Source organism: Lissotriton vulgaris, chromosome 2_1 (genome assembly GCF_964263255.1).
Source record: "Lissotriton vulgaris chromosome 2_1, aLisVul1.2, whole genome shotgun sequence".
Classification (NCBI taxonomy): domain Eukaryota; kingdom Metazoa; phylum Chordata; class Amphibia; order Caudata; family Salamandridae; genus Lissotriton; species Lissotriton vulgaris.
Window position 1 is genome coordinate 313077136 of NC_141687.1, and position 22936 is coordinate 313100071.

Here is a 22936-nt window from a genome sequence, read left to right on the forward strand (position 1 = left end):
GCTGCAGTTTAAATGTTCTCTCTTCTCTCCTCTCCCCCAGTTCCTTTGGGAATAGGCCATGGGAAGAGAATGCTCTCTGCCCTTGCAGGGGATTCCATTTTAGGGGGTAAATCAATCCTTTCCACTGCAGGTGGCTCCTCAATCGCTTTAACTTCTCCTGTGGCCTCATCCATTATGGAGAGAGCTTCTGTCCAGATCCTCAGTGCCTTTTGCAGTTCCACCTACCTAGTGGTGCTCTTGGCAGGAAGTTCAAACTACTTGCAGAAGTCCTTGAGCTGGGCTAAAGTGTATAGCTCCATGTTAGCCAGCCATAATCCAATGCTCACTGGTGTGGTTTCAAATCCAACACATGGACATGATTTTGGAAAATGCTATTCAGAGAGAATTCAAAATGTGAATGGATTTTGGATGTGGAATAGTAGTATTCACCAAATCAATGTAAGACACTTTACAACCACAAGTCCTATCCTCAATGCTGATCACTACTGTTAGAAATTGGTTAGTATCTTACTGGGTCTACCCAGTCAAGAACCAACCACAATCTTAGTCGGGGTAAGAAGTAGGCAAACCCTAAATTAACCTGTACCCACCCTCTGGTAACTTGGAAGAGAGCAGTCAGGCTTAACTTTAGAAGCAATCAAGTTAGAAAAACAGATCTTCATTTAAAAAAAGTAACCAAATAAAGACCAAAATGACAAATATCCATTCAGTATTATCAGACTTATGAATTTTAAAAAAATGTTCTGTAAAATAATGCCTCGAAACAAATCGCCAACCGTGGCTACATGGTCACGCAAAGTCAAAAGTTCAGGCCCACAGCTATGGAGCGCGAGTCGGATGCAGTCCCAGATTAGTCACGATGAAGGTTACATTCTCAAGGTTTGTGCCAAGAGTCCAGTTCACAGGAAAAATGTTCACCGGGAGCAAGAAGAGCGTCACTCGCGATAGTCGGCAGGGCACGAAGAGCAGGCCAGGCGTCGCAGATGGCAGGCCTGGAGCCACTCAGTGGCGATCCATGCAGGCAGACATTGCTAGCTGTGCGGAGAAACAAACTTGCATTAGCTCACACTGGTTTCAGGTGCAAGCGGCCCAGTTCCAGTGCGAACTGGCCCATTTTCGGTCACGATGAGCCCAAAAGTTTGACTTTAAGACCTCGAGGACCACACTATGGACCCAGGATCTAATAGAGGCACCTCTTGGGGGGTCGGGAACTCGAAGATGAGTCCGTGAGCTGTGGGGGGCTTGTTATATACCTGTGGCTAAGAATAGGAGGCCAGCAGACTCGCCCTTTGAGTCACTCAGGCCCAGAAGTGTACTGAAATGGTGGTGCCTAAGGTCCAGTACTTATACCCAGTGCTGCCTTTGAAGTGGGTAAGACTTCAAAGACAGGCCTTTCAAGTGCACAGAGGTCATTTCCTTCCATTGTGTCTGGGTATCTAGGGGGAATACACAAACTCCAGCTGTCACCCACTCCAGACATGATCAGAGACAGGCAGCAGGGACCAAATAGCTAAAGTAAGAAAATGCCAACTTTCTAAAATAGGCCTTTCCAGAATTGCAATTTAAAATCGGACTTCACCATAAGTTTGGATTTTGTGATTATAGAGTCATCAAACTTGAATCAGTTATATCTCTCCCTTTGGAAATTACTCCTATAAAGTGTAATAAGGTAATCCAGATGTTCTCCTATGAAAGCTATGGGCACTACAGTAGTGAAAAACAAATGTAAAGGGCATGTAAAACCTAAAAGTTCACGTCCTCCTTTTTAAATACATTGCACACTGCCCTCTGGGCTGTCCAGGGTCTACCCATGGGCCTGGCTAAAAGGATTATTTTGCCAGGTCGACATGGTCATGTAACTTCACACAAAGGCTCAGCGATGGCAGGCTGAGCTATGGTTAGAGGGCTACTTAAATGGGCAGCAAAGTAAGTGCTGCAGGCCCACCAATATCATTTAGTTTACAGGACCTGTGCACATGTAGTGCACTTTACAAGAGACTTAGAAGTAAATGAAATATGCCAATTGGGGATAAACCAATATTATCCTGTTTACTTGAGACCACAAGCACTTTAGCACTGATTAGCAGTGGTAAAGTGCGCTGAGTCTTAATACCAGCAAACACTGTTGTGTAATTTCGACCCCAGAGTTTGTGGACAGCATAACTGTTGCAATGGTGCCAGACAGATTCCATACAACCCCTCAGGATATGTCAACCTATAGGCCTGCTAGCTCACCAAAAATCAAAGTGATCAGAAGTATTAGGACAGTAAACGGAATGAAAAGTTCCACTATTGTGCTAAAACAATTATTACAAGCATATAAAACAATATAGAAATCTGGCGTACTCCTACTATACGTCCCCTAACCTAAGTGTTTAGGGTATGCGTATGTGTTTTGTCAAGAATCCCCATACCAACCCCTATTGCCTCAAGGGAAAGAATGCCGGCCCCTGTCATGGTCACAAGCTGGACAACCCTCATAGAGAAATCAGCAGGCTGCTGGGCCAAAGCATCAGCATGTAGAGACCTTGCCAATGGCATGGAAACAGATGATTATTTATAACAAAAGACATCCTTGCCTTGGGCCGAGATCTTAATCACACTGCCATTGTTTGCCATATGTACAAAAACAACAAGCACATTTGCCCAATGTATGCATAAACCTTGTACACTGTGTCAAGGTGGCATGGGGTCTCTAGTTGACCCGGGGTATGCGGACCACCGCTTCCGACAGTGTAGCTTGGCGCAAAGCAGAAAGGCTTAACTTCAGAGGCAATGTGTAAAGTATTTGTGCAACACACCAAAGCTTACAGTAAAATATGCACAAAAGAAAAATACACTACACCAATGAAGTATAAAAATAAAAATATATTTATCTAAGTTTCAGGCAGATCAATAATCAGATAAATCCAGTTCCCAGGCCAGATCAGTAATACAAGGAATCCAGATTCCAGGTCAGATCAATAATACAAGGAATCCAGTTTCCAGGTCAGATCAATTATACAAGGAATCCAATTTCCAGGCAAGACCAGTACTAATGAAATTCACATGGGCTAAGGATTTCCCTTGTACAGGATAACCATAGATGCACAGGCCTAGGTGAGTCTTTGCTAAAGGACACTGTCCACACAGAAAGGATATCACCAGTTCAGTCTCTTAAGTGGTGGGGAGAGCCCCATGGAAAAACAGATTATGAGCTTAGAGTACTGAGGTCTTTTGATTTGGGCGCTTTCTCTAGCGTGCAGGGCCTCTCACACTGCAGTCAGGGGTCTAAATAATGCCACCAAGTCTCATAAGGTTCAGTTAGTTACTGCACTATGTAGGTGAGCAGTGCGCCGTTTACTATGCCCAGGGTATCTGCGCTGTCCCACCAACTCCCAAGGCTCTCCCGGTCACACACACAAGACAAAGCAGTGCGGCAGGAAGCGCCTTTACCTGGAGAGTCGGCTCCTCATGGGCACACGGTCCTTGGCGCGGCTGCACAGGGGAGCAGGGGGGCTCTCCTTCCGAGTCTGACACCGCTTCCCTGATGATGCTCCTGTTGCCAGGACAACTCTCACACCGGCGCCCAATCCCAGCGCGGCGAGAGCCTGACGTCACGGAGGGGAATCCTCACCGGAGTCCCGAGGTTCCCGACCGGCTGCCATGATCTCTGGCCCTCAGCGCTCTTCAGTCACTGCGTTTCTCTGTGGATTCAGGCCCCGGGCCCGCAGTGGTGAAGATAGTACATACAGCACTCTGCCAGTGCACAGCGCGTTCAGGGGGCCGGACTAGCGGCGGTGATTCCGATGGTCAGTTTCAATTCCAGTCAGCGGTAAGGAAAAACAAGGAGAAGCAGGCGCCCATGCACAGCGCTGCGGGGGATGCTTTTGGTGATATGCTTCAATCCTTCAGCCCCCACACAGAGCTTCTTTGTAACAGCTCTCAGTCCTTGGGCAACGCTTCTCAGCACAATCCTGTCCCCCTTGGGGGCGGCGGTGAAACTGAGCAATTCAACTCATGAGTCACCCACGCTAACAGAGGTGACAACAGGGGCAGTTCCCAGGCACAAACGCAGCTTCCCCTACGTGGGATAAGGCAGTCCCAGGTGCCGTGTCACAGGGGCAGTTTCTTTATTTTATTTATTTATTTTATTTTAAAGGTTTTATATAGCGCTGGCTAGTCCCGGAGGTATCAGAGCGCTTTACATGAGTATCAGACCATAATTGCAGGTTACATTGTTACAAAGGTTACACAGTTATTAGAGCCTGGCAACATAGTGACAAGTAATTTTAGACAAACACAAAGGACATATACGTAAGGGTAAAATCAGGCAAGGGGAGAGATTGAGGGGAGGAGGGGGAAAGAGCAGGGGAGGTAGACAGAGAATGGAGGAAGGAAGAGGAGGGGAGGGTGAGAGACACGGCATGGTAAGAGGAGGGAGGGATGATGGGGACACAAACCGGTAGACGAGTCAGAGCTGTGTCCAAAGTTCAGTAAGCTGTGATCACAGGGTAAGTTGTATCATTTCCCCATCTCTGTTGCGAGAGGCTCCCTATACACAGTGTACTCTCTCAAAGGTACTGGATCCTTTCCCAAAAAGGGGAGAGGGAGTGCTTTGGCAAGGGGTGCCATACCATTCCTCAACTGTGAGTGCCTCCCTAGGCGCTGTGGACTCTTTCAGTGGGCTGGCTGAGACTCCAGAGTATAAATAGTGGATCTTTCCCCAACAAGGGGAGAAGGAGCGCTTAGTCAAAGGGCACAAAAGGACAGGGGGCTAGGCGGTGTAGCGGGCAAGGGGAAAGATTCAGGTGAGAGGGGTAGGAGTAAAGGAAGTAGGACAAAGAAAGAGTGCTAAATGGGAACAAATAGATAGATAGGAGACAAGGAAAAAAGCAGAGTTACATAAATACGATATGGGGGCGGGGTGGGGGGGCGAGACATGGAGATGCAGAGAAAAACTGTGCCCAGGGTCAGGGGATGAACCAAGGCTGATCTCCTCAATAGCTGGATAGAGCAGCTCCACCGGGCGTTGGACATAGTGTTAGGACTCTGCTGTCACGATGGAGATTAGGAGTACTTAAGAGAATGTCAGATTTGGGGGGGTGGGGAGGAGGAGAAACCATGTACCGAATGAATTCCAGATGCCATCTTAAGGTCAGGCACAGTCCTGGTAGGATTATTAGGAAGATTTCAGCTGGGGGGAAAAAGTTAAAAATGGCAGCCACGTCCCTCCTCTTCACCTCTGCCAGGCCAATAGGGACAGTTATGTTACAGCAGGATAACTCTGTAGGTAGGGGGTTAACGATTGCCTTATGGCTTAGGGACAGTTATGTTGCAGCAGTATAACCCTCTAGGTAAGGGTTTAATGATTTCCTTATGGCTGCGGGCGGCTTATCTTCAGATTACGATCAGCACTACACCAAAGTCATGAAGAAGCTTACTTGTCAGCACCAGATACTGAAGGCCCCTCCAACTTCAGCAGACCCAACGGGGACCTACATCATCCTTAAGCTGCAGAGTTCAAATCAAGCAATAATTAGATTGAAAGTCTCTTGCATCTGAAAAGCGCTTCAAATATCGTAATATTAGGGACACACACACTGTATGCATCCAGAGCGCATGGTTATGACCGCTTGTTGCTCCTTCCTAATTCTCCACAATTGCCATCCACGTCCCAACCTTTAAAGGTCAAGGGGCCAGAGAGATTGCACGCAGGCGCAGCGCTGTAGGGCAAATCCTGCAAATGTTGTTGTCCCAGAAAGGCAGGCCTTATGACTATGTTATCCAAAGAAAGGTAGTGTTCGTTAAAAAAAAGAGTGCAGTCTCAAAAAGGCAGTTCTTATGAGCCTGGTGGAGTCTCCCTGGCAGGGCAGGCTCAGCAGGCAGTAGGGCAGCTCAGCAAGTAGGGGCAGCAGTTCCTTGGAGCAGTCAGCCTCCTTCCAAGTGGTAATCCTTCCTGGCGAAGCAGTCCTCACTCCAGAAGAGATTCCGTGTAGTCCAGGAGTGTAACAAAGTAGTGAGGCCAGGACCCTCCCTTATAAATCTTACAGTCTAGGGGCTAGAAAGTCGTAGAAGTCTCTGTAAGGGTTTGGGGGCAGGGGCTTCTGGAAGAGTCCAGGGAGTTCTGGTATGTTCCCTGCCTTCCCTGACCTGCTGTCACAGTGACGAGAGACAGGGCCGTTAAGGTTACAGTGGGCAGCCCATCACAGCCCATCCCAGGGAAGAATATGTGAATCACCACTCCCACCTCCCAACCCGGGCAGCTATCAGTATGCAGAGGGGAGGGGGTGTCTACAGTGCCCAATCTAAGTGTAGGCAGGAAAAGGTCCACTTTCTAAAAGTGGGATCCCTAGCGTAGTAATGCCCAAACCCCATATATCATTGGAAAGGGTTCGCTGCCCAGAGTCCAACAAGACCAAACATGACAGACCTATTAGAAATTATCCCATAAGGGGGGTTCCCAATGCAAGCCTATGGAGACTCAAACCTTACTGCAGTAGCAGGGGCTTACGGCAGATATGCCAGCGTCACAAAGTTTTAGGGGAGAGCACCTGCACCTCAGCACTATTTAGCAGTGGTGAGGCGCCCAGAGTCATAGGTCCAACAAAAAGGTACAGTGAAAATGATAGGCGCAAGGGCAAAAAGGTAGGGGAAGACCACCCTTTGGCTGACAGGTCCAACAATGGTGCTCTTCCAAAGTTGATTTTGTAAGCAAGTGTAGTTTCTAAGAAACTAATCCAGATTGTCACCGATGCAAATGTGTGACAAGTCTTCGTGTAAAAGTGAAGACAATTTTAGAAAAGACCCTGTACATGTAAAATGGCAGTGTTTTCTTCCAGACCTAACTGGGACAAATGACAAAACGAGTTCAGAAAAAGTGGAGGAGTAAGGCATAATGTTGGGGGAACACCACTCTAAGGCTGTCAGGTCTAACACCATTCCTCTCTCACTCTTCAGTCTATGCTCTAATCTGTCTGAGATTGTTTATGCTATGTACATTGTGAATGGTTGTCTGGTTCTGCTCCCATGACAAAAAAAGTCTGATGCCCACAGGCCAAGTCCACAATATATATGTGGGAAAATTGATTGTATTTCATTCTACTTGCATCTGTATACTGCTTCCTACCACTGATGAGGCACTGGAAAGCATTTTTAGACAAATGGTTTTAGTGCTGTGCATGATAAGAATTGTGCTGGTGTTGCTACTCCCATGGTATGTATTCGATTAAAAGGCATGAGATTGGAAGCCAAGGCGTATAAGGCACCTATGCATGGATGGAGATTTGCATGAATGCAGTGTCGCCCGTGCAAGGAAGGTTTTGAGTAAAGCGAAGTACAATAGAGGGAAGGGTAGGTAGCTGTGGATGTGCTTACTGCCCAGGCAGGTGATTTAGGACAGGTTAGAGCAAGTACGAAGATTAAGGTTCAGAGTTGAATTTCAGCAGTGGAGCACACAACAGGCAGACCAATGCCTCTGTATTAAATAACAATGAATGGAAAGGGCGAGGTGTACCTGGCAGTGGAGGGGGAGGTCGTCAAGGTACATGGGGGGAGGAGCAAGTGTGTAGACGTGGAAGGAGGTACCATGGTGATGGAGCAGTAGTGCTATGAACAGGGAGGTGCAATAGTGTAATTAAGAGCAAAAAACAGCAATGCCATGAGGAAGTTGGAGCATTATTTCAACGAGGAAGGGGGTGCAGTAGTGCAACGAGGTGCACATGTCCATCTCTATCATCATATCTCTCTAGCCAAAATGTTCTAATTTGTACAGATGACACGCCCACCTATCCAGTTTCAAAAGCTTGGCAGCTGTTATAAAGGCAGGTAATTTGTTTATATAGCTTGTTCGTTTTATGTCATTTTTCATCTTTGTATGAAATTGGTGTTGCTCCCAGGATAGATCAGCTGCAAAACTGACGAATTAAGTTTCAATGCACTCTTAACTTCTACTTAAATTGTACTTGTCTGTAACAGCAACGTCAAGAAAACTGCCATTCCAGGGTTAATTTGCATATCCTTAATATCATGGGCGCTAATCTCCAATTATGCTTTATGGGGTGCCCTAAAAACGCGCAGCTGAATATGTGGGAAACTTTCACTGGAGCTGGCTCGCTGTGGCTGAACCACATGAACAATACCCGTACCTTTACCATAGCCAGTGGGCAACTAAAATGAGGGCTTTGAGCTACTGACCTCGGTGTATTTCTCAAAAGTAATGAAATATGGTGGGTGAAGTCTTAACTCGAAGGCTGTATCACTCAGCTAAATATGAGAGACCGGTGTCTGGAGTTATGAATGTCCGCATGAGAAAGGATGTTAAATGTGGAGCAACCATCAATCTCTCCAAGAAATCAGGAAAACTCTTTCAAACTATATAATTTAAATCAGCTAAACCAAACCAGCACTTTCTCTCTACATTTGACAACAGACCATAACCTCACAATTTTTCACAGACCTTTAGCTGCATTTGCATCCGATATGCCAAACACATCGCCACGGTACATTGTAAAGCATTGGCACACAAAGCCAAGCGCTGGAATAAAAAACGCCACAGTACATTGTAAAGCCTCGGCATGAAAAGCCAGGCAGTGACAGAAAAGCAGCATGTGCCACACAGATCGCTAACATGATGAAACTACAGTCCATACCTCCAAGCAACACTCCATTTGCCGAACTCTGAAATCTGCTGCTCACTTGTGCTTACTGAGCCCATCAACTCTGAGAAGAGGCAGCAAAAGCAACAGTGCTTTGCCTTTCAGCACCCAATGGTATTTCTGAGAAAACCCAAACGATTTACAAATTATTACAAATGTCATACAGCAAGGTTTGTGATACATCCAATACAAAATTGGAATTTGTCTTTCTATTAAGGGACCTTCACTGAGCAGCTAAGATAAATGCATTCTAATAAAAAGGTACTTCATTTTTACTTTTATATTAGAAAGTATATCAAGTGGAAAGAAATACTTACCTTAGTAACTCTAGCCCTTTTGTTACATAGCTCCTTCACATTATTAGCCTGTAGCAAGAATTGTATTCTATGTGGAGAATGAGGCAATGATATGCACAGCCCATTTTAATGGACTAAGTAGCACCCTGCATTCTGGACTGGTCGGGTTTACCAGAGACCAATCCAAAGAGCAGGATGCCGGTCAACCCAGGCGCGTGGACTGTGAATGCTTGCTTAAAATGTTGAGTTTGACAAAAAACAGAGTTTAGGCAGCTGTGAAACTTTAAATAATAATATGCCTGGCCGTTTACTTCGTCTTAGACCCTCTCATGGAAAAGATGTAGGCCATCCTGAGGACAATCACAGGAAAGCTGCATTAATGCATCCAAGGGAGGGAGTAATACGACTGATTGGGACTGATCTAGCTGAAAATCTTACATTTGGACTCCTGTGATAGCAGTAGGCTTTAGAAGGTGGGCCTACTAACAAAAGCGGACTGGCTGAAGTACAGGGAGAGAGAAGAAGACACTTTCTTATACACAATTTGAGGGTGCAGAATTTAGGACAAAATAGTCAAGAACTCTCCCACACAGTTGAAACTTCAGTCCTGCGGATGCCACAATGTCATATGAACGATTCAAGCTACCCTGACTGATGAAGGGCGATATACCCCGAAACTGGTCCCAGGATGCTTGTTTCCGGTCCAGGGAGGACCTGGCTTGGCAGTTCGGTCTGGACTGTTCCCATGAGGAACAGGGTCAAGACTGATTTGCATATGGATGGGTCCAAACTGGGGGGGCGTAGTGGGCAAAAGAATGATGGATTTAACCCAGATCTCTTGACTGGGGGAGAAAGTTTGAATCAATCACCATTCCGTCCAGCATTTGTTGCAGTTACACAATATCATATGAAGCATCCTGAATGATGCTGACTTCGCCAGAGCAAAACTCACCCTGTGTTCCCTCGCACTACTGATGGCTAAAAAAAGGCATTGTGATAGAATGTGGAAATTCAACAAGCGTAATGAGAGTGAGGTAGTGCATACTCTGTTTATTCTGTCATTGGATGCCAAAAAGGCATTTAATTCTGCGGAATTGTCCTAAGTATTATGGGTGTTTGAGAAAATGGGATTGGGCTCAAGACAAGTGACATGGATTAAGCTGCTTCATAGGTTAGCAATGCTAGGGTTACGTTAAACAGAAGGTTGCCTCACCCCTTATATAATAGAGGTACCAGACAGGGTTTCCCACAGCATCAATTCCTTGTGCTGTGGTGCTCAAGGCGCTTGCATGTGGGATACAAAAAGATGCATAATTAGGGGAGTGAGATGGTGTCTGGAGCGGGAAAGACAAAATTAGGTTGCAGGGAGACAATATCTTGTTGCTTTTTACAAGCCTTACAAACCAAAAACTCTATTTTTGATAATATTTCAGGTCTTCAGCTGGTTCTTGGGTTTTTTAATTAACTAGGGAAAGCGGATACTGTACCTTGAACACAAGTGGCAGCGCACAATTAACACTACTTCCCCACTTAACATAAATACAGAAGGCTTTAAATAGTTGAGCATATCTGCAGCAAGAACTGAAAAGGGTGTTTTTTTTTAGCCAAGTTAAGAAAAGAAAGGCGGGGCTGGCATCAGCCCCGCCGCAAGTATGGTGGGGCAAAGGCCCCCCCCACCCGCTCTCTGCAGTGAGCGCGCCACGCCGCGTCACAATGAGGAGGCGGGCGCGCCTGATCGTGGATTGGAACCTCGGCTCCACAATGACCCAGAAGTGATTGAATCGCTTCAGGAGAGCAAAGGTCAGGCCGGTTAGAACCGTGAGTAAGGGGTTTAAAAGGCCGTGGAGCACGGGAGTCCGTCTCTTTGACCCCGCGCTGCGCGGTCTGCCCCCCCAGGCTCTAGGAGGCTGTAATTATTTTTCCTTGTTTTGCAGGTGAACAGGAGGATCGCATTGGAGCAAGGTGTCGTTTGGCAGAGAGCTGCGGTGGACATCGTGATCGTGTCGTCATTTAGGAGGGCGGCAAGCGTTTTCTTGTTTATTTCCCCCTCTGCAGGTTCGCGCCGGAAACAAGCGGCGGTGGACAGCGAAGGTACTCCGTGGCGTTGAAAGCGAGGCGGGGAGATCGGGAGCACAGTAGCACTAGAGCCTGTCCAGTCGACGCTGCTAGTTTGACGCTTGGGTCTTTCTAAGCGCACACACGCGCTACGGAGGCACCACGAGGGGAGGTCAAATTGTTTAAATACTTTGTGTGCTCGGGCGCCCCATTATTTTGTGCACCAGAAGTCAGTTGGGAGTCAGCATGGGCCCGATTAGCACTGTTGGTCAGAGCTTCAGCAGGCTATGGGGAGATGGTTTTCCAGGAAAGGTGTTGAATTAAGTGACAATTTTCCAGTGCTAACTAAAATGTTATTAGGCAGAAGAGGGTGTGTGCTATCCGTGTGTGTCTTGGGCCACAGGTAGATGAGTGGTGTTGTGGCAAAAATATACAAGTGGAAGCACTCTATGGAAAACGAGTAATTGGGTGCCCAATACATTTAGTCATTGGAACGGTGCAGTTTGTTTTTTAAACAGCTAGCAGGGGGGATATGCGGGGCGCTATGCTGTAAGTTTTGAAGTAAATGGTCACTGGATTTGGGAGGTGCCTTATTTGCATAGTTGATGTCCGGGCTTCATGTTGAATACATTGTTGTGAGAGGCCAGAGGTTACAACAGGGTCCATCATTAGTTGGGTGCCGAGTGTGTAAGACAACGTTTTGATTTATCATTATAGAAGTCGAAACAAAGGGATTCACCAGGGCAGCGCATCAAGAGGCGAATGCGGGGAACATCGCTTTAAGAGGACACAGACAGGCCTGCACTTCACTGCTTCTGTGGGCCGCCGGGCTCGAGATTACTCGCCCAACACCAAGGCTAGCTGGTGTGGCGCGGCTCCAGTTGCGTGGTGCTTACGGCCGGTTTGTTTACCCCCAACGGTGCTCAGGTAAGGTACGGGGCATTTTCCCAGGCCAGGCATACTGTGTGAGGAAGCTCTCAGCGAGAGGAATTATTTGGGTAACAGATAACATTGTTTTGCAGTGTTATTCCCTATCAGGCTATAAGTTATCTTGCAACTGTTGGGTCAGGGGCTATGGCAAGTAAATGTGGCGCGAAGCATTCCCGCATGGAACATATGTTGGAATCAATGATGCGCAGGATGGTGACAATGGATAGGAGATGGGGAAAGGTAGAGAAACTGGGCCAGAGCCTTGCAGAGCTCAAATAAAGAGTGAATGGCCAGAGTCAGGCGGTGGGCAGGCCTAAGCGAACCATAGTGCCCCCAAAACCCAGGGGTGAATTAGTTCTGCTCCCCAGGCGAGTTAGGCCCAGGAAGGGGAAGAATCAGGATAAAGACCCCATGCCATGTCAGCCTGTAGGGGAAATCGCATCGGGTGAGGGTCCCTTGGGAGTTCCAGTAACACCAGTGAGCCCTACACTGATACTAGTGATCCCTACAAGTAACCCATTGGTCCCCACACCTGTCCCAGTGGTGCCCACGCCAAATCTGGTGGCACCCGCACCATTCCCGTCTGTCCCCACACCAATTCCTGTGGTGCCCACACAGAGTCCAGCGTTACCGGTTCAGAGTCCAGTGGTCCCTACTCCCGTCACAGTGCCAGCAGACATCAATCAGGTCCCACAGGAGCTAGTGGGGCAGATTGTGGCTGTTCTCCCTTGGCTAGGAAGGGGGGGATGTTGCCAATGTCAGTGGGGGCAAAAGAAGTAGGGGAGGACCCGTTGGCAGAGGCAAAGAAATTGGTGGCAAAGATTACTGCAGCTCCAGGCGGGACTTCAGGCCAAGGACTGAGTACTCCAGCTCACCCACAACCAACAGGGGTGGTGCCATTAGCAGGAGACAACAAAGAGTTGCCAGCGACCAGCAATGGAAAAGACAAAGTGACGGAGCCCGCTGGAGTGGTGGCAACAGGTAAGGAAGTGACATTGCCATTGCTGGGCGAGGATGAGCTACTCACAGGAAGTGAGCATTTAGCCAGAATTGTAACACGCGAAGTGAAGGAATTGGTATGGTCTGGTGCTTACATTTATATTTTCTCCCTAATGGTGGATGATAGGGAAATGGAGTTTTCAAGGAAACAGAAAGATTGGATGCTTCCTAGTGAATGGCGTGCTGAACTGTTGAAATTCAGGGCAGAGGAGAGTTTGAGCAACTGGATTATGGCCTTCTCTGTATTTATAGCGATAATAGGCGCGCGTTCACCTAATTTACAAGCAGAAATGGCTTGTTACCAGAGCAGGACAAATATGGGGGCGTAGGGTGGAAAGATTATGACATGAATTTCAGGAAGGCGAAAGCAGTTGACCCATCACTTTACTTGGACAGAGTTGACACGCTATCATGGGTGGAGCAGTTCGGGCCGGGGCAGCAGGGTAACAGTCCAACATTTGAACAAAGGTCACACATTTCAAACGTCACAGCCCTTTAGGTCGCCCCAAACCACGGGCACAGCCCTAGTCCAGGGACAGGGGGGTGGGGGGACAGAAAGGGACATGTTGGGATTTTAATAGACAGACATGCACCAGGGTCCAAGGCACTTGTAAGTTCAGACATGCATGTTCTATCTGCAACAACCCTTCTCACCCAGAATCTAAATGTCTCAAGAAAGCAGGTTATAGGGGAAAGAAGAAACAGTATTGAGGCGGGGACACAACGGGTAACACACTTACTCATTGATGTTATGGCGATGACCCCTTGGTTAAACATGTACCCAGATCAAGCCACAGCTAGCACTTTACAAGAAAGGTTTTTGTATGGCTTCAGGATTCCTGCATTGAATTACATAGGGGCACCTGAGTTTAAAAATCAACTTTCTGTAAGCACCAATCTGAGGGTTGCAGCTACAAAAATTCAAAAAGACTTGCGCTTGGGCAGAATAGCTGGTATTTTTGACCACATCCCTGTGCATAATTTTGTTTGCTCGCCCCTTGGAGTGGTCCCGAAGGAGAAGGGGGAGTTCAGGTTGATTCACAATCTGTCAGCCCCTAGAGGCAAGTCATTAAATGACATCAATGAGGAAACCTGTAGCGTGAAATTTGCCTCCTTGTACCAGGCAGTGGATATGCTAAAGTTTTGGGCCCCGGGGCTTTGCTAGCCAAATCTGATTTTGAGTCTGCCTTTCGGCTGCTGCCTTTACATCCTCTGGATCACCACCTTCTGGGATTTAAATTCCGTGACAAATTCTACATGGATATGTGCATGCCCATGGGTTGCTCCGTTTGTGAGATGGTGCCTGGAGTGGGAAAGACAAAATTAGGTTGCAGGGAGACAATATCTTGTTGCATTTTACAAGCCTTACAAACCAAAAACTCTATTTTTGATAATATTTCAGGTCTTCAGCTGGTTCTCGGGTTTTTTAATTAACTGGGGAAAGCGGATACTGTACGCTGAGCGTGAGTGGCAGCGCAAAACCAACACTACTCCCCCACTTAACATAAATACAGATGGCTTTAAATAGCTGAGCATATCTGCAGCAAGAACTGAAAAGAGTGTTTTTTTTTTGTTGCTAAGTTAGGAACGGCTACTTGATCATTGTGGGCAGAGACTGTTCCTTGGTGGACTCCCCCACGGTCTCTACTAGTGTTATAACATGATAGAATGCACTTGATTTCTTGATATTTCGGAAAGTGCGCTTGTGGATTTACTAAGTGCTCTTGTGGGTCACAGACTTTTATTTATTAAATGCACTTCACATTTTACAGGATTCCTTATGGGAGGGTGGTGCACCAGGAATCTCCTTGCAGATCCTCTTTAAGCGGTTTATGATGGGGGAATCTCCCTGACTGATATGCAGAATTATTATTAGGGAATAACCAACGAGTGGGTTTTTACGGATCAGAGTGAACCATCTCTTAATATAGCTAAATTTGCAATAAGGTGGAAGGAATAGCGGAACGATCAATTCAGGGGAAGGACACTCCTATCCCTGCTCTCTCCAACAAAGGTGGTAACAAGATAGACAGGACCACCAGTGGCACAGGATGGAAAAAAGCAATCCATGAAACTCCATTATGGATGGAAATATGTATGAAGGAGGTCAAAAACGTAGGTTTCAAATACCGGGAAAAGTAAACAATTGGAATTGCTAACATGAGAAAACAAGCATTGGCATAGCCAATAGGTCTCGCCTTTAGTAGGTTTAAGTCGTTTTGCTGTGTATGAGGTTTTTATAAGTATTAATTTACAAAGTGCCCTGTAAATGAAATATAAGTACCTACCTGTTGTAGTGTAGGTGAAGCTGTAGTAAGGCAGTAGTAGGGGTGTTAGATCATGGAAAGAGACGAGACCCTCTCCAAGTAAATGGGGGCAGCTGGGGAGACAACTACGGAAACGTGAAATCATAAACAGAGCATGAAAGAAGGAAAAAACAGATCTGGCTCCCCTCTCCGCCGGGTGTCCCGGCAGATGCACCAGTGGCTATGCCCCCTAGGTCCCCATCTATGCGTTCCTATTTCTGGCGTTCCTAAATGCAGTCAAGATGTGCATTTAGTTTTGCAGCGCTTAAACGACTAGTCAGGGGTAGTAAACGCTACATAAATACAATTACAACTCTGCTATTTGCAGACCTACACGATGTTCATTTTTATTTACTACCAGGTCGAGATCTGGACGGACCCGGCCCAATTAAATCTCTTTAGGTGGTATTAATAGAGGAATGTTGGTATGTTATGATGACAGGGACCTCATCCTTTGCGCATATCAAATGTACTTCTGACAGAGCTGTAAAAGCCATGGGATTCATGAGAATAGCAGAGCCAGGGGTCTGGCTTAGTTTTAAGACCAAATGTCCAAGCTGAGCTAGCAAGCTAAAACGTAATTTTAAACCTGAAATACATCAGATTTCTGCCACATAATATAGCAAAGGCAAAAGTGGTGCAGATAAGCCTGATAATGCTTCAATCCATGGCAGGACACCACCCAGGATAATGTACTGCACGACTAACCACTTATAAGGGGAGACCTATTGGCTATGCCAGTGCTTATTTTACATGCGGATGGTTTATTTTCCCATGAGCACCCTGGCTCAGACATGGCGGGTATTGGTTTCCCTTCCGATCCTCCGTTTCTCTATCCATCACATTTAACACTTTGACAGTAACAGTCTATAATGTTTCTATTCTACAAAACCGGGTCTGCCGCCTCTAACCACTTGTTTTGATAGCCAAAGACTGGGTTCACAGAGCAGAAACAGCCAATATAAACATTGGTTGTGTTGTGTAATTGCTGAAGCACTTGCTATTAGACATCAGCTTCCTACAATTTTTTTTTGTTGCAACGGCATGATGATAATTTTGGTGGAAGACTTCATTGGAAGGAGCCACTTGCCCACAACAAACCATGTCACCCAAACCAAAGAGCTCCTTCTTGTTCTTTCTACCATCACTTTGACAGAAATTGGAAATACAGAGACACCCGCTGACAGACCCCAGCGAAACATGGGTGCAATATTTCACAGCGGCAGTCAGTATGAATTCAGGCTTGGTGAGTTCACCTGCTAATTTGTGCAACTTTCTCTTAATGGCAGCTCCCTGTTCCGATTATTCAAACCTAGGTAAACTTTACGGGAAGGTTGGGGCCTAAGTCATTCACTTCAGAGGCATGAAACGTGAAAATTACAAATGAACCAGCACAGGCATGGAAAATACTGTAATCGTTATTCTTCTTGACCCAATCTTCACTTTGTTGACCCCTCGTATCTTCAAAATACATTTCATATATGGACAACCAGAATACCCCAATATCAATATTGTTGGTCTAGCTCTACGTACATTTAGAGACCTAGAGGAGTGCATAATACATTGGTGAGCAAAAGCTTTGGAAGAAATATATTGTCTCCGGTGGAAGCAAGATGGCGGTGTGACGAGGCCACGGAGAGGATGCTCCCGCTGTGAACCCTCAACCCCTCGAGCTCTCAACGATTGAGTGATCGAAAATGCCGAGTATGCCAAGTATGCTCCTGTAATATTTATGGCCTGATTCCTGGGAAGCTCTGGTTGCTGAAGGAGGAAAAACGATCCTTCAAATTAACGAAGGGTGCCTCGCGCTACAAAAAGTTCTTTACAGCGCTGTAGAGCTACAAAGTTACCGGCGCGATTAACAGGAAGTCGGTTTACCCTCCGTACCTTGCTGTGGGCTGCCACTGCGGAACCGACATCTGGAACACGAAAACTTACTGCTCTGTCTGGCTTGGCTCGGGCTCGGTGGCGCTTTGGAGGGCTGCGAGAAAGCCGCTGAGGCAGACTGCTAGGAGGAGGAGTCAAAAAGTCTGCGAACGCTTGGAACATTCATGCAGGCGAAGGTGTTCAACGGCATTAGAAGCGGAGGCGGAGGCAGACATTCTCCCATAGACTCGAAGCCGGCAAACTGTGTTTAGAGAGGCCGGTCACCGAACTAGAGAGGCTAGAGAGGCTGCCTTAACTGATCGACTTCACCAGGTAAAGCACGCTTTTGATTTTTGATTTTTCTGAGGTGCTTTATCTGCTTTACCCGAGGTGTTTAGCCTGAGCTGCCAGTAAGACTAAAGTGACTGTACTGGAACTTGGAACAGGCCCCGAAATTCAAGGTCTGCCCAATTTTGACTGTTTGGACGTTTGGTGGAGAAGGATCACTAAGCTATTGCTCTTTGGTATTTTAACATTAGTATAGTACAGCAATCTCGGATTTAAACAATTACGCAATCAGCTTTACTACGCTAAAGGGATAAAGCAGGCATATTGCACTAATGGCACCCAAAAACGTCAAGAGTAAATTAACTAAAGGCACTCCCATGAAAAATGGAGCGGGCGAGGAGACCTCACCAATTTTCAAACCAATTTCACCAGCAGTGGTAGCGAGGATACCCCGGCACACTGATAGGCAACTTGACAAACAACATGCTATTCAACTTTCTCCAGATACATTCAACAAAACTAGCTCTACCACAACAGCTATTAAAAACAAAGATAAAGACAAAGGTAAAGACAAAAACGAAGCAGCAGGAATATCCACCAATAAATCTGATAAATCTATTGATAAAGAAGGCAAAGCGATGTCAGACTTGGTGGGTAGGAGTGCTACGTACAAGGCGGACAAGCTGGGCAAGGCAGAACATAACGAGAACACGGTGGCAGAGGCCCATATTACGTATGCTATTACTAAACCTGGTCTACAACCTGCTCAATCTCCTCACCCTTTACTGGGCTTAGATCCGACTATAATTCACGAGAGAAAAGACAATCTTTTTGATGGCGCTGACGGCGCCGATGGAAATGATGGCACTGATAATGAGATATTCTTGGAGGTTAACTCTGATGACCCAGAATATGAGGAGATAATTGAGAGAGGTGATACCGAGGGGGGAAAAGACACATGTGAGGACATAGAGAATAGCTCTGTGCAACTAAAGACTAACAGATCCTCAGCCCTAAAAAAAAGGGGAAAGGCAAAAAACAAAACTAAGAAAGGGGGAGAAATATGATCCCTGCAGCCTTATTAAACACATTAATACCAACCATTGCTGGAGGAAAATTGCTTACAGATTAGAGCCCGCTGAGTAAATGGTTTCAAGCTTCAAAAAGAGAAACAAGAAAATTATCCCCGACTTTACCAGCAGATAATTTTGCTGCAGATGAAAGTCTAAAAAAAATTTATTAAAAAAACGCAGACTATTCTCCTCGGGAGCATTGCCCTATCTAGTACAGGCTCAGACTCTCTTCCCTTGCCGCTGCCTCCTACAACTGATCTCTCCGCTCCTGCTCCTATACTATCTACTGGAAATACTTTTGACGGCAATATCGATACTATGGGGAGTATTGGGAATATTCAGAAAGACAAACCTCTTGTAATTACTTCATTTCATAGCGATTCAGCCCTAATATCTACTATCTCTCCTCCACTGGCTTCTCCCTCGGCCAACGCTGGTAATGTCAATGCCTCATCTTTAGATCTAATCTTAAAAACACTAATGGATCATCGCCAAGAGGTACAAGACAATTTTCGACAACTACGGGAGGACAATACTAAAATTCACAGCTCTCTTCAGGAAGTCACTAACAAACGGAGTGGTGTAACAAAAGAAATTGAGGAAATACAACAAAGAGTTGTTGAAGTGGAGGAAACGCTTGCCACTATTACGGCTTTATCGGATCGACAAAATGAAGAAATAGGTACTCTGAAGAGCAAAGTTGAAGATTTGGAAAATCGGCAGAGGCGACAGAATCTGCGACTCTTTGGGATACCTGAAGGATCTGAGGGAGCTGACGCAAGGGGTTATATGGTACAAATACTACAAAAGGCTTTTCCGGATCTATCTGACTGGGACTGGGACTCTCAACTTCAGCGAGTACATAGACTTCCTATTATCCCCAGAACCCAGGAGAGCAAATACTCACGGCCCTTTCTAATCTATTTTGGCAATTATTTACTTAGGCAAGCAGTTTCAATAAAAGCCAGACCAAGAACTCCAGTGACAATTGATAACCTAACTTTTTTCGTAAAATCAGATCTGAGCAAAGTAACTATGGACAGAAGGTGGGGCCTACGTAAATTGATTGACCCTATTAAGTCTCATGGAGCAAGGGTTTATTTACAGGAACCGGCCCGCCTCAAAGTTATTATGTCTGGCCATAATTATTTTTTTCATGACATTAAAGAGGCGGAACATTTTCTTTCGAAAATGAACTCAAAATCAAAATCTTAATTAAGAAAATAATGGGAAAAAAGGAGAGAGGGAAAAAATAAGATACATTAGCCTAACTTGCTATGTTGCTAATCTGCTATTGGTGCTATATGTGTTTACAATTGACTAGGGCAATTTCCTTCTCTTCTGAATCTTGTTATATAGTTTTGGGTAATTTGTCTTTCTGTATGAGAGCAATACAGAGGGTTGGGGTTCCTAGGGAATCCTCTCTGGCTGGCTGCCCCATAAGCGGCAGCAGAAGATAGGGGGATGCTTCCGGGTAGGTACAGGGGGAGGGATCTAGGAGAATGGAAGGGAGGGAAGGGTGGGAGAAGCTTCTCCCACTCGGGGGTCTTCAAGATGTGGGGAGGGTTGGGTGGGACTGACCCACTTGGGTGGTCAGGGGGTAGGGGGAAGGGGGGGGGGAACTATTGCAGGAGAGAAAAATATGTAAAAAAGTATAACAAGATTTTTGAACTTAATATATGGAGACGAATAAGTGAGACCATTATAATTTATGTCTTCTCTTAGAGGTTTGGTTTGGAATGTTGCCGGTCTTAATAATAAATGTAAAAGAAAACTGGTACAAGAAGAAATTAATATGTACAAACCACATATGGTATTCCTCTCAGAAACTCACATTAGATACAGTGTCCGCAAATTATTATCACCAATGGGCTATGATCTTGTTATCTGTTCAACTATAGAGACAACCAACCGAGGAGTTGCTATTCTGAAACAGAAATGGTTAAAACTAAATGTCACCAAAACTACTAGTGATGCTAAAGGCAGGTGGGCAATAGCTCAACTGCAATTTAATCAAAAATGCTATGTATTTTGTATTATCTATGGCCCAAATGTTGATATACCTAAACTGTATGAATACTTGACTATTGAACTACTTGATTGGGATGGGGAACTGGTGTTAATGGGGGATTTTAATTGAGTTATGAACTATACTATAGATTCTACAAGTAAATGTACTAGAAATAGGATGAGGAAAGTGAGATATGCCATAGAGGAACTAGCTAGGATGCATAATTTGAAAGACGTTTGGCGCACTAAATATCCTACCATTCCCGGTTTCACCTACTTCTCCGCCCCATACAAAACTCTCTCTAGGATCGATCTGGTATGGACAACTGATAATATTTTAACTGATTGCGAAATAGAAATCTGTCCCAAAGTTACCTCTGATCATAATCCGATACTGTTTGAATTCAAAATTTTGGATACTAAACAAACTATTCGCCAATTCACATTCCCTAGATACTTACTTACGGATCCTAAATTCATCTTGGGTCTGAAGAACCACATACTAGAGTATATATCATTAAATATTAATTCCACTGCTGTTAACGATGTATGGGACTCTTGTAAATGTAGTATTAGAGACTATACACAACAATATATATTTCGGGATAACGCAGACAAGAGAAGAGTTGAAAAACTAGCCACTTCCAATATTTTAGTAGCCGAACAAGAACTTGCAAATGCTATTACACAAGGTAACACCAATATTGAAGAGATAACACTAACACTAATATCATTAAGAGCAGTCCTAAAGAAAACTTAGAGAAAAATATAGCTCCAAAATACATAAATATAACTTAACACAATATGAAGGGGGAGATAGAATTGGAAAAATGTTGGCTTATAAAGTAGCCGATAAAAAGGCTAAAACCACCATAAAAATAATAAAAGGGTTAGATTCTAAAAATTATCAAAAACCAGAACAGATCTTAGAACAATTTGCCAAATACTACTGCTATCTATATACTCCAGAGAATACACCCACGTTAGAAACAATAGAATCCAATCTAGAAATTCATAGACCTGCAAGAATAGATTCGGAAAAAAACAAAATACTCAATACTAAAATCACAATGGAAGAAATAAAAAAGGCTATATATTCACTCCCTTTCGGCAAGGCCGCAGGCGAAGACAATCTGCCTATAGAGATCTACAAGATCTGCGAACAAGAATTACTTCCTTTGTTTTATCAGGTGATAGACTCTATAGCTGAAACAGGTAGCACCCCCATTTCTTGGCGCATAGCAAAAATTATTTTTTTTTTGAAAAAAAACATACCACCGGAAGAACAGGGATCATACCGACCAATTTCATTAATCAATACTGACGCAAACATTTTCGCCAAAATACTTTCCAACCGGCTAGCCCCTATAATGCCCGATCTGGTTAACTGCCAACGACATGGATTCATGGTGGGGAGAGACCGTACTGCTCATATTAACACCGCAATAACTGCTTTTGATGTTGAGGCGGTTACTCACACCCCACTCGGAATGGTTATGCTAGATGCTGAGAAAGCATTCGACCGAGTGGGGTGGAAGTACTTATGGGCAACATTAAGATCATTTGGTATACAGGGACAATACTTGAGATGGATACAATCCCTATACGAAACACCAACAGCTATAGTAAGCTATCTAGGAAATAACTCAGATAGTTTCTTGATAAAAAGGGGTACTAGACAGGGGTGTCCTCTTTCACCCTTGCTCTTTGCCTTAGCCTTAGAACCATTCCTAAATGCTCTTACGATCCAAGACCGTATTATTCCAATAGAACATGAAGGCAATACCTTAAAAATTACAGCTTTCGCTGATGACATTGCCATCTTTACCACCGAACTGGTACAAGCTATGCCTAATATAATTAAGGACGCTAGTGATTTCGGCGATATATCAGGTTATCGCTTAAATGTTAATAAAACTCAAGTGATAGCGAATTATAAACCATTTCAACCGATAATAGGCTTATGCCCTGACGCTGCATATCTAGGGGTGAAACTTACTTCGAACATTGATAAAATCATTTCATTAAACTATGACCCCCTACTAAAGGATATTACATCCACTCTCAAAAATTGGCATAAAATACCACTTAGTTTGATCGGACGCATCAATACAATTAAAATGAAAATAGTACCAAAAATACTTTACCTGTTTAGATCAATTCCGTTACAACTGAATAAATCTTACATTAAGAGGATAGAAAGTATCTGTAGCAATTATATATGGGGATACAAAAAAAGCCTGCAGGTCAATGACGGCACTGAAACTATCTATTGAAAAAGGAGGATTAAACTTCCCAGAACTAAAAATTTACTTTTTTGCTACTTTTATTTCACGTATACGAATCCTCTTGTCCAAAGAAACTCCTCTGTTTTATCACCAATTCATGCTAGGGCCACAAAGCAACTAATTCTTATTTCGGGTCCATGACCCAAACTACTACAAAAGAGTTAAATTCAAGACTGTTAGAGCCATCAA

General features: G+C 44.9%; 1 protein-coding gene across 2 annotated transcripts in view; it reads right to left on the reverse strand.

Annotated features, from left to right (window-relative positions):
• Window positions 1-22936, reverse strand: part of ALDH3A2 (aldehyde dehydrogenase 3 family member A2) — a 391270-nt gene that overhangs the window by 39428 nt on the left and 328906 nt on the right. The window contains exon 10 of one of the 2 annotated variants that reach the window (XM_086955006.1): window positions 8631-8756. The exons of the other annotated variant lie outside the window; for it this stretch is intronic. Coding sequence (XP_086811132.1) covers window positions 8673-8756 — 84 coding nt within the window. The 3' untranslated portion in view covers window positions 8631-8672. The remainder of the gene's footprint in view (window positions 1-8630; window positions 8757-22936) is intronic. 2 annotated transcript variants of the gene reach the window in all.